We start from the raw sequence: 12,296 nt of genomic DNA, 5'->3' as shown, positions 1-12,296 counted from the left end.
ATTCAGTTGTTAGATAGAATGGGATTGTATTTCTAATGTAAATAGCTATTGGATTCAACTTAAGTAGAGAGGGGCCTTTAAGAGTGTCGGACTGACATAATTAAGGTGGGAGGGGAGATTAATGTTTTGAATTCAACAGGAATGTTTGAGCGCGAACTCTAACGGACATTGCATTCCTGATTTGATTGACAACCGGAGACCTGCGGAAGAAGATTACCACGGGACCCCGGGAAGGAGCTGGCATTGGACCAGACCTGATGACCTTTTGGGGAAGAGGAGGGAGGAATAGGGTGATACAGATTGTCAGCCATATTCTGTCTCAGATTCAACTTAGAACTGCTGCTCTCCAGATGTAACTAGTAAAAGTACTTTTCTTTATTTGCAAATGAAGTCAAGGTGTATTCTTTCCTAGATATAATCAGAGGCAGCCTGACACTAGGTTTTCACTGAGTGGTTTTATCATCATTGTGATTCTTAGGGACCACATAGATAGCAACAGCATTAGCATGTAGACTTATATACCGCTTCACAGTACTTTACAGACCTCTCTAAGCGGCATACAGAGTCAGCATTTTCATTATGAATCAGGACTTAATAAAGAACAGTTACAGATTGCAGAGACCGGTATCTCTCAACTTTAGCAAGTTTAAGATCTGTGGACTTCAACTCCCGGCATTCCCCAACCAACAGGTTTATCAGACTGTTATGATACAATCTGTAGCCATAACAGTTATGTGTGTAATAGACTATAGAGTAATTTGTTAGGTATTCAGGAGGTAGAAAAGATGGCATAAAATAGAGTACTGTAAAGAATGAAAGAAATATCAGAATACTTTATGGGACTGTAGTTAGTTTAGTTTATCGGGGTCATAGACCAATTTGGAATACATTCAACATGAACACATAAGATTCCCAACAGTAAGTAGTAAGCATGAACCATCGTATACAGAGCTGTGGAGCGTTTTTAATTTTTAATTCAAAAATAAGACAGAATAAAAGTAACTTTATGATGAGGTTGCTATTTTTAATAGGTGTTTTTTTTTTGTTTCAGTAAAACTGGTGATACAAAGAAAAATAACACAGTGGACAAGGAAGATAAGGATGAAAAGAAAAATGAAAGTAAACCCGAGAAGAAAAATAATGAGGAGTAAGTGCTTTTAAATTTCTACACAGAACCATCTTCTTTTAAAATGCATTATATTTGAAAATATTTACAGTGAAAATATTTACAGACCCCTCGCATCCTGGACATAAACTGTTTCAACTCCTACCCTCAAAACGACGCTATAGAGCACTGCACACCAGAACAACTAGACACAAGAACAGTTTCTTCCCGAAGGCCATCACTCTGCTAAACAAATAATTCCATCAACTATCAAACTGTCAAACTATTTACTGAATCTGCACTACTATTAATCGTCTCATAGTTCCCATCACCAATCTCTTTCCATTTATGACTGTATGACTATAACTTGTTGCTGGCAATCCTTATGATATATATTGATATATTGACCATCAATTGTGTTGTAAATGTTGTACCTTGATGAACGTATCTTTTCTTTTATGTACACTGAGAGCATATGCACCAAGACAAATTCCTTGTGTGTCCAATCACACTTGGCCAATAAAAATTCTATTCTATTCTATTCTACTACCCAAGCCAGTTTATAGGCAAAATCCTTTGGTTCTGATGTTAGTGTAAGGGAATCGATATACTGAAATACTAGAATTAGTAGAAACTTGCTAATTGTTTCTTGCAACATATCCATCACGATAGAAAGAATTCTATCGTTTAAGAAAAAGGGAGAAATGAAGGGAATAGCAATAAATAGACAGAAACTTATCATTCTATAGACATTTATTCTATTGTAAATGTATACATACGTTATACTGCTGTAAAAGTATTTCCTTTCTCTATTCCTATGAAGAACATACGCTTGCACTAAAGTACATCCTTCCTGCATTATCCTGCATTAAGATCTAAAACCTCCATAAAATGCCACTCTGTTTCCCACAGAAACTGTCAGCAATCTACACACCTTTTGTACTGTTAATAAGGGACCAAGTGGCTAATTGAGAAGACAAAAGGAGGAAAAGATAACACTGCAGAAGGATGTAAATCTGGAGTTAGATTACATCACTGACTTTTACAATGTAGTTAGATTATATGACTAGATGTAAATCTGGAGTTAGATTACATTACTGACTTTTACAACGTAGTAATTAGAATACTACAAAGACCTTTTTGGTATAAGAGAGGACATTGCTTTGCAAATCAAAGATGCCAGAATTGGAGGTTTATGACGTTCCTAAAGAATATAAAAGGGAATTTGGATTCCCTCTCTTGTTTGTAGTTCTTCCCTGCATGTATATCTTGTATGTGTTTGGAACAGCTAACCATTTAAGCTTAATCAAGATTAAATGCTATTTTACTCAAGCCTCTGTTTAAGTTTCTTGTTTGGCATTTATGAGCTTGAACATATTAATATTGGACCTTACATTAGTCTATGGAGGTATTTGTTTATAGTGTTGGCCACACTATGCTGTGTGGCAAACAGCCCCAGAACTGCACGATTGGGGACAAAGGTAGGGGAAGAATAGAGCATTGTGGGCAGTTGAAGGAGAGGCAGTCCCTTACCTTGGAAGAACTGAGGGTCATGCTGGGAAAGATTAAGCCAGGAATAGCTTGGATCGTAGTGTTCTTTGACTAACAACTGGTGGGATTCAGTTAATAATGGCCATGCAGAATGCTGGTTTTGCTGCTGCTAAATGATGTGGTGGTCATGGGACATTGAACTTTACAACTCTGCCACTTAGCAATAGAAATTCCAGCCCCCATTGCTGCTGTAACTTGAAAACTCTTTCTACAGTCTATCGTCACAGTATCATAGAGCTGGAAGGGACCTTGGAGGTCTTCTATTTTCAGAGGGCCTCAATCCACGGCCCACGGCCCACTACTGAGCCTCGAACCATTCAGAACCGGGCTGCGGAAGTGGTGGGCGAGTGTGTATGCAAGCACATCTCACCTGCACAAAGAGCCAGCGAGGATTTGCGCAAGTGGCGGGTATGAAAATGGAGCTGCGCATATGCATGCTTGCCTGCCACTTACATGGAACCATCCGATCTTCCACCACCACCCCGTCACTCATCCGCAAAACCAGAAAATTGGGGAACTCTGTTCTAGTTCAACTCCCTAGCAATAACATAGAATTTAGAATTAGAATTAGAATTTATTTATTGGCCAAGTGTGATTGGACACACAAGGAATTTGTCTTGGTGCATATGCTCTTAGTGTGCACAAAAGAAAAGATACCTTCATCAAGGTACAACATTTACAACACAAATGATGGTCAATATATCAATATAAATCATAAGGATTACCAGCAACAAAGTTACAGTCATACAGTCATAAGTGGAAAGAGATTGGTGATGGGAACGATGAGAAGATTAATAGTAGTGCAGATTTAGTAAATAGTTTGACAGTGTTGAGGGAATTATTTGTTTAGCAGAGTGATGGCCTTCGGGAAAAACCTGTTCTTGTGTCTAGTTGTTCTGGTGTGCAGTGCTCTATAGCGTCGTTTTGAGGGTAGGAGTTGAAACAGTTTATGTCCAGGATGTGAGGGATCTGTAAATATTTTCACGACCCTCTTTTGATTCGTGCAGTATACAGGTCCTCAATGGAAGGCAGGTTGGTAGCAATTATAGATAACTACCTATATCTTGGCATCCAAACAGAATATTTTCATTATGCAACACCTGGAGCCAAAGTTAAATTGTAGAGATTTCTAAGAAAGAGTTGATTCAGTGAAATCACTTCTGTTTCAACTTGGGCCACCATTTTGTATGAACGGTTAATGTATGAATGGATGATTTTTCCTTATGCTTACCTCTTCAGGGGGAAGAAAGAAATATTTGTCATTGATCCCTCTGGAAACCTTTATTACAACTGGCTGTTCTGCATCACGTTGCCTGTCATGTACAATTGGACGATGATCATCGCTAGGTATTGTAACATTATACAAAAACTGGAAATATTAGAAGTGTTGCTGTTTCTTAAACTCAGCTTCCCAACTTGGCATCATTCAACTCTCGTGAGCTTTAACTCCCATAATTGTTACCCGTCAAAGCAATTGGTTGCTTTAAACAGGGAAAGAACTTCTTTCTTTCTTAATCTTTATTTTTAATTCTTGTTGCATTCTTTGAAGCCGTTTTCCTCTGTAAGCTATTCAGAGTTGTTGGGAATTGTGTGGCATGCACATTTAATAAATAAATAAGCAGAAAATGCGATCCTACCACGAAGGCAGTTAAGTTCATCGAGAAAATATTGGTTGTCCAGGGTTGCGGTTTAAGAAACATCTTGCCAAACAATGGAGGTCTCGGCAAAATAACAACTTACAGTAACAGAGTGTAAAATGTATATTGTTCTCAAGTCTGCAATACGGGAATAAGGATATTCACATAAGAATACCCAACAGCCACTCGGATGGCTGCTGACAAAATGTACGTAGACTGTTCAAAGATTCCAAAAAGGTTTTATAAATTGTCATTTGCTGAACGTTCAAACTTTTAAATTATGTAACATCCCATGTTTCAAGGAAGGTTAATTTAAATAGGAATAGCACCTTCTTCCCCTGCTTAGAGGTTTATCCGAGGCTTGTAATTAACATGCGAAGCTGATGTTGGCTTGTGAATATAGTAACTGAAATCTGAAATGTAAAATTGGATGAAATGTAAAATTTGTTACTACCGGTTCTGTGGGTGGGGCTTGGTGGGTTAATGTGACAGAGTGGGAGTGGCCAACTTTTTTTTTTTCTTTTAAAAGCATTTTTTCTACAAATGCTCCTGGTTCCAGCTGAAGAGGTTGTAAAAAAATGCTTTTAAAAGGCTCTGATGATCCCAGATGAGATGCCTGATCGTCAGAGGCTTTTGTTTTATTTTAAATGCATTTTTTTGCCTTTAAAAGAAAAAAAAAGCCTTTGACAATCAGGCAACTTAGCTGGGATCGTCAGAGCCTTTTCGGCTGAAGAGGTTGTAGAAAAAATGCTTTTAAAAGGCTCTGATGATCCCAGCTGAGTAACACGATCATCAGAGGCTTTCTTTTTACTTTTAAAAGCATTTTTTCGGCCAAAGAAAAAATGCTTTTAAAAGTAAAAGGAAAAAAAAACCTCTGATGATCGTGCGGCTCAGCTGGGCATGGGGGTGGGCAGGGATTTTTGCTACTAGTTCTCTGAACCACCTGCCACCATCGCTATCGGATCAAGCGATCCGGTCCGAACCAGGAGCATTTCACCCCTCCTATAAGCCCCAATGTCTATTGATTTTCATAAATCCTAGGTAGTGCCTGCCAAGCCTTTTCCTTTATCTGAATTCAATAATTTGCCACTTGATGGTGCTGTTAAAATCCTGCTTCTCCAAAGCAACTCATGTAGCTTTGAGAAACTCAGAAGGTTTCAAACAACCAGGATTTGCATAATCGACCTAATCTCCACTTCCTTAACACACACATACCCCACCTCATCCCAATTTAAACCCTACATTGGCTAGCCATTCTACCATGAATACAGAATAACAGAGTTGGAAGGACCTTGTATGTCATCTAGTCCAACCCTTGGCTCAAGAATAGCTCAGGGCCATGAATAGCTCAGGCTGTTAGAAGCCTGTTATTAGAACACAGCAGCCTGCAATTACTGCAGGTTCAAGCCCGGCCCGAGGTTGACTCAGCCTTCCATCCTTTATAAGGTAGGTAAAATGAGGACCCAGATTGTTGGGGGGGCAATAAGCTGACTTTGTAAATATACAAATAGAATGAGACTATTGCCTTATACATTGTAAGCCACCCTGAGTCTTCGGAGAAGGGCGGGATATAAATGTAAATTTAAAAAAAAAGGAGACCTTATACCATTTCTGACAAGTGGCTGTGTAGTCTCTTCTTGTAAGCTTCCAGTGATGAAGCACCCGCAACTACTGAAGGCAAGCTGTTCCATTGATTGATTGTTCTTACCATTGTGTTTCCCCAAAAATAAGACCCGGTCTTATGTTAATTTTTGCTCCAAAAGATACATTAGGGCTTATTTTCTGGTTAGGTCTTATTTTCAGGGAAATGTGTCCATCTAGCTGGCGATCTTAACTGGGGCTTATTTTTGGGGTAGGACTTATATTACGAGCATCTGGAAAAATCATGCTAGGACTGAGCAAGATTGAGTCGTATCGGAAACACGATATCGGAAAATTTCTCCTTATTTCTAGGTTGAATCTCTCCGCGGTCAGTTTCCTTCCATTGTTCCTTGCCTAGCCTTCGCTGCTTCGGAAAATAGGTTGACCCCTGCTTTTTGGCAACCCCTCAAATATTGGAACACTGCTATCATGTCAGCCCTGGTCGTTCTTTTCATTAGACTAGACATGCCCAGTTCTTCTAAATATATAGTTTTAGCCTCCAGACCCCTTTTCATCTTTGTTGCTCTTCTCTGCACTCTTTCTAGAGTTTCAACATCTTTTTTATAGTGTGGTGACCAGAACTGGATGCGGTATTCCAAATGTGGTCTTACTAAGGCTTTATAGAGTGGTATTAGTACATGATCTTGATTCAGTCCCTCTGTTAATGCAATTTAGGATTGCATTGGCTTTTTTGGTTGCTGGCTCATATTTAATTGATTGTCCAACTGCAGCTGACAAAAGCTTTTACTAAAATTTGTTAGTTGGAAAAGGTGCCAATGTAGACTAACAATGTTCTTTCTATTCTGCTACAATAGATCTGAACTTTATCAATGGAATGCTATCAGTTTTTCTGCAAAGCAGGAGAAATTTGCAGGGATACGCAAATCTTCATTCTCTTTTAACAGATAAAGTAGAACGGCTACGCTACACAATCAAATTTTGTGGCCCATTAAGTTTGCAATTGCAACTCCTCTCCAGAATCTCTTCCTAAATTGCCACGCAGTCACTCCTCAGTTCCACCGAAACGAATAGCTGCTGTTGTTGATGATGATATTTGATGCTTAATTTTAAATTTCTGGTGTCATTTGTTCTTACTCAGGGCCTGTTTTGATGAACTTAATCACAACAATGTAGAGATGTGGTTGATTTTGGACTATTCTGCAGATTTTATTTATATCGCTGACATGTTTGTGCGGACGAGGACAGGTAAGAGTGTGTTCTGTTGTCTCTGTTGCGCGCTTGAAAATTGGTACAATGATACATATATTCCTCAACTTGTGACCACAATCGAGCCCCACATTTCTGTTGCTAAGCGAGGCAGTTATTGAATGAGCTGCATCTCATTTTACGACCTTTTCTTGCCACAATTAAGCAAATCGTTGCAGCTGTTAAATTGCAGTCATTAAGGAAATCTGGCTTTTCTCATTGACTTTGCTTATCGGAAGCAAAGGAAGTTTCCAGATAGCGATCACGTGACTCCGGGACAGTACAGCTCTCATAAATATGCAGGTGGTCCTCGACTTACAACTGTTCACTTAGTGACCGTCCCAAGTTACAACAGCACTGAAAGAAATGACTTATGACCATTTTTCAGACTTATGACCGTGGCAGCATCCCCATGGTCACATGATTTACATTCAGATTCTTGACAATTGACTCACATTTATGACGGTTGCAGTGTCCCGGGGTCATGTGACCATTTTTGCCACATTCTGACAAGCAAAGTCCATAGGGAAACCAGATTCACTTAACAACCTGGTTACTAATTTAACAACTGCAGGGATTCACTTAACAAACGTGGCCAGAAAAGTTGTATGGTGAGGCAAAACTCACTTAACACATTTTCACTTAGCAACATAAATTTTGGACTCAATTTTGGTCGTAACTTGAGGACTACCTGTAATGCCAATTGCCAAGTATTCGTGCCTTTTTTCCCTTCCTATCTAAATTCCAGTAGAACTTTCAGTTTTTGTTATTTTGTCACTGTGCACAGGAAAACCAAGAACGAGAAATAGTTTAATCATCTTTTTGTAATAACGTTCATTCTAGGCATTGGTGTTTAAATAAATTTTACCTGAGCTATTGTTTGCATATTTAATCAAACTGGTATTTCAACTGGCTAAACAGCATCTCCAAGATATAGAAATGAAACAGAGGGTCCACAGTGGTCCAAAAAAATCAAGCTGGAGATCACAATTGTGCAATCAAAACCACATCCTTCTTTTCCAGATACGACTGCATGTTTGTGGCTGCCATCTTGAGTTTTTTGTCCTCTACCTTGCAGGTATCTCTGAATGGACACATGTATCCAGAAATCAACTTTCAATAGAATAGAATAGAATAGAATAGAATAGAATAGAATAGAATAGAATAGAATAGAATAGAATAGAATAGAATAGAATAGAATAGAATAGAATAGAATTTTTTATTGGCCAAGTGTGATTGGACACACAAGGAATTTGTCCTGGTGCAGATGCTCTCAGTGTCCATAAAAGAAAAGATACCTTCATCAAGGTACAACACTTACAACACTTAATGATAGTCATAGGGTACAAATTTAACACTTAATGATACACTTAATGATAGTCATAGGCTACAAATAAGCAATCAGGAAACAATATCCGTATAAATCGTAAGGATACAAGCAATAAAGTTACAGTCATAAGTGCAAGGAGATGGATGATGAGAGCGATGAGAAGATTAATAGTAGTGCAGATTTAGTAAATAGTTTGACAGTGTTGCGCAAATTATTTGTTTAGCAGAATGATGGCGTTCAGGAAGAAACTGTTCTTGTGTCTAATTGTTCTGGTATGTAGCGCTCTATAGCGTCGTTTTGAGGGTAGGAGTTGAAACAGTTTATGTCCAGGATGTGAGGGGTCTGTAAATATTTTCACAGCAATATTCAAAAATTCAAATATTCAATATTCAATATTCAAAAATTCAATAGCACTTATGCGCTAGATATTTATCCATATACATTCAATATACCTTATGCATTTTTTGTGAATTCTATTTGAATGTGTTTATTTTTAATGTGGAACAGTTTGAGATGTATTTTATGAGGAAATTTTTAAAATTAGCTAGATCCAGAATCTCATTTCTTACCACAAAAAAAAAAGAAAAAAGAACACACAGTTTCATTCAGTGGTTAAGGCGCTGAAACTCGGAGACTAGTTTCAGTGCCTTAACCACTGGCTAAAAACTAGGAGACCGTGAGTTCTAGTCCAATCCTAAGGATGAATGCTAGCTGGGCAAGCAGTCACTCATTCTCAGCCCAAACCACTTCACACAGTTGCTGTTTTGGGGGAAATAGGAGGAGGGAGTATTAGGTATGTTGAGTATTAAAAATAAAATTAAGATAGGAACTAAATAAAAACAATAAATTTCAGATCCCCATTTTTTAATTTCTGGGGATGAATATCTTAATTATCCATAATGCTGGATAGAAATAGGAAACAGGTGGTCTTCCAAATTCCCAATTATCACAAACCAAGGCCAAATCCTAGTTTGAAAGAGGTGCTTAGTTTCTTGGTTTTGAAGTTATGGGAAAACTGTAAGCCCTGCATAAAAATATAAAAAGAACTTAGCAGTGTTTCCGCGCAATTTTATATAATGAACAATCAGATTAAGAAGTTAATTCAGAATTTTAAGTGTGATAAAGTTTCATGGAAGTTCACTGTCCTAACAAAGTGCTGTTGGAGAAAAAAGATGATAAATTTCTAAATGTTGGTTTGGTTCTTCGCATTTTAGTTTTAAGTGTGAACTGGAAAGGGTCAAAATTCTGACTACTTGCAAAAACGACGAGAGATGCCTCTAGTTATAGATAATGGTTTAATAATACATTCTGTTAACCTCTTGTCATCCGTTAAAAACAGATTTGTACAATAAAGAATTGCTTACACTTTGCTTCAGGTTACTTGGAGCAAGGCTTGTTGGTGAAAGAAAAATCTAAGCTCAAGAAAAGATACAAGCAAACATCACAATTCAAATTAGATCTGCTGTCCATCCTGCCAACTGATCTACTTTACTTCAAATTTGGACTGAATTACCCAGAAATAAGAATAAACAGATTACTTAGAATATCACGTATGTTTGAATTCTTCCAGCAAACAGAAATGAGGACAAGTTATCCAAATATCTTCAGAATCTCTAATCTTGTCATGTACATTATAATTATCATCCACTGGAATGCTTGTATATATTTCTCCCTCTCAAAAGCGATTGGCTTTGGAACAGACACGTGGGTCTATCCCAATGTTACTCATCCTGAATTTGGCAGGCTCGCTAGAAAATATGTGTATAGCCTTTACTGGTCAACACTGACTCTGACAACTATTGGTGAAACACCCCCTCCTGTTCAAGATATTGAGTATTGGTTTGTTGTTGTTGATTTCTTGGTCGGTGTATTAATCTTCGCTACTATTGTTGGTAATATTGGATCTATGATCTCTAATATGAATGCTGCCCGGGAGGAATTTCAAGCAAAGATTGATGCTATCAAGCAGTATATGCAGTTTCGTAATGTAAGCAAAGATTTAGAAAAACGAGTTATCAAGTGGTTTGATTATTTGTGGACAAATAAAAAGGCCGTAGACGAAAGAGAAGTCTTGAAATTTCTTCCAGATAAATTACGAGCAGAAATTGCTATTAATGTTCATTTGGAGACATTGAAAAAAGTCCAGATTTTTTCAGACTGTGAAGCCGGTCTGTTAGTTGAGCTGGTCTTGAAACTACAACCTCAGGTATATAGTCCAGGCGATTATATCTGCCGGAAAGGTGATATTGGGCGAGAAATGTATATTATCAAAGAAGGAAAACTGGCAGTGGTCGCTGATGATGGAATAACTCAGTTTGTGGTTCTTAGCGATGGCAGCTATTTTGGAGAGATTAGCATCCTTAACATTAAAGGTAGCAAAGCTGGAAATAGGAGGACAGCTAATATTAGAAGTCTTGGCTATTCAGATTTGTTTTGTCTGCGTAAAGATGACCTGATGGAAGCTTTAATAGAATATCCAGAGGCAAAAACTTTGTTGGAAGAGAAGGGAAAGCAAATCCTTATGAAAGATGGGCTACTGGATTTAGAGGAAGTAAACATGAAAAGAGACACGGAAAACCTGGAGCAAAAGGTTAGCCAAATAGAAGGAATGCTAGATAATTTACAAACAAGATTTGCTAAACTTTTAGCTGAATATAGTGCTGCACAGCAGAAATTAAAAATAAGGTTAAGGCAAGTGGAGACCATTGTGAAACCATCCCTAGAGTATGATTTGTCAGACTTAGAAGAACTGCAGAGAACATCTGGTCATTAAGGATTAAAAAAAACAACCTTTCAGGTGTTCATACTTGAGGATAAATTAATAAATGATGGGCAGAGTTATGTTAGATATTCCATTAGATATGGGAAACTATTCATAACAACTAGGTTTTTTTCTGGGCAGTGTTTTTTTTTAAATAAACCGTGTTTAACAGACATGTTTAAGAACTTGAATTTTGTCCCTGGAAAAAATACAAGAATGCCATCATGTACTGTGGTTCTACAAATCAGAATTTCATGATTCAATTTGGAAACGTGGAAGCTCAAGGAATTAATGAAGGATCAGTAGGTTTCATTCTAAATTTCGTCTGTATAATCCATCTAGAAAGAAACATTTTTTCCAGCTACTCAGTAGCTATTGTGGGTTTACAATTGATGGACATTGTTAAACTATTTGATCGTATTAGATTCAGGACAACTTTGTTACCATAACTATCCAGAAAACTCAAAGTAGTTTGTGTAATGTGGAAATATTTCTACAAGAAAATCCTGCACTGCTAGTAATATAATAATGATGTTTTTGCAGAATTGTGCTAGTTGTATTGACTGTAAGCTATTCATCATAAGTTGAAGTATTTGTTGGATAAACAGACACAATGTTTACTATGAGAGTTATTCTTTTTGCTTATCAGTGTTTTCAGCAAAGTATAATTTCTGTAGCAACCAGATGATACAAGTGAAATGAAGCTAGCCCTGCTGTCAAATTATAAGACTCAGTAATGGAGAAGATACCTAATTGAGGAATCCAAAATGAAGATGTAAGACAGTGATAGTCAACCTGGTCCCTACCGCCCGCTAGTGGGCATTCCAGCTTTCATGGTGGGCGGTAGGGGTTTTGTCCGATACTGAAGCACTTTCCTTTTTTTAAATTTAATTGACTTTTTAAAAAAATTTCATAGCATTATTTAAAAACATTCCCGTTAGGTTTACATAAAATTCCCTGTGACAATTTAAATTTCTGAAAATATACTATTTGTATCGCCCGCACATAAGTTTAGTTCACGTCACGTAAGTGAAACTAAATGGCACTATAATGCGACTGCAAACA

General features: G+C 37.6%; 1 protein-coding gene across 13 annotated transcripts in view; it reads left to right on the top strand.

Annotated features, from left to right (window-relative positions):
- LOC131202771 (tyrosine-protein kinase Tec-like) overlaps nt 1–12,064 on the top strand; it is a 144,004-nt gene extending 131,940 nt beyond the window's left edge. For 5 of the 13 annotated variants that reach the window (XM_058192042.1, XM_058192041.1, XM_058192038.1 and 2 more), the window contains 4 exons: nt 1,052–1,147; nt 3,896–4,003; nt 7,034–7,140; nt 9,847–12,063. In XM_058192042.1, the coding sequence (XP_058048025.1) occupies nt 1,052–1,147; nt 3,896–4,003; nt 7,034–7,140; nt 9,847–11,243 (1,708 nt within the window). In that variant the 3' untranslated portion in view covers nt 11,244–12,063. Of the gene's footprint in view, nt 1–1,051; nt 1,148–3,895; nt 4,004–7,033; nt 7,141–9,809 lie in introns of all 13 variants that reach the window. The other 8 variants (XM_058192026.1, XM_058192027.1, XM_058192033.1 and 5 more) reach the window with 7 other exon arrangements.
- Nucleotides 12,065–12,296: the final 232 nt, after the last annotated feature.

Source organism: Ahaetulla prasina, chromosome 8 (assembly GCF_028640845.1).
Source record: "Ahaetulla prasina isolate Xishuangbanna chromosome 8, ASM2864084v1, whole genome shotgun sequence".
Classification (NCBI taxonomy): domain Eukaryota; kingdom Metazoa; phylum Chordata; class Lepidosauria; order Squamata; family Colubridae; genus Ahaetulla; species Ahaetulla prasina.
The sequence above is the reverse complement of the archived record's forward strand: the minus strand, read 5'-3'. Positions and strand labels throughout refer to the sequence as shown.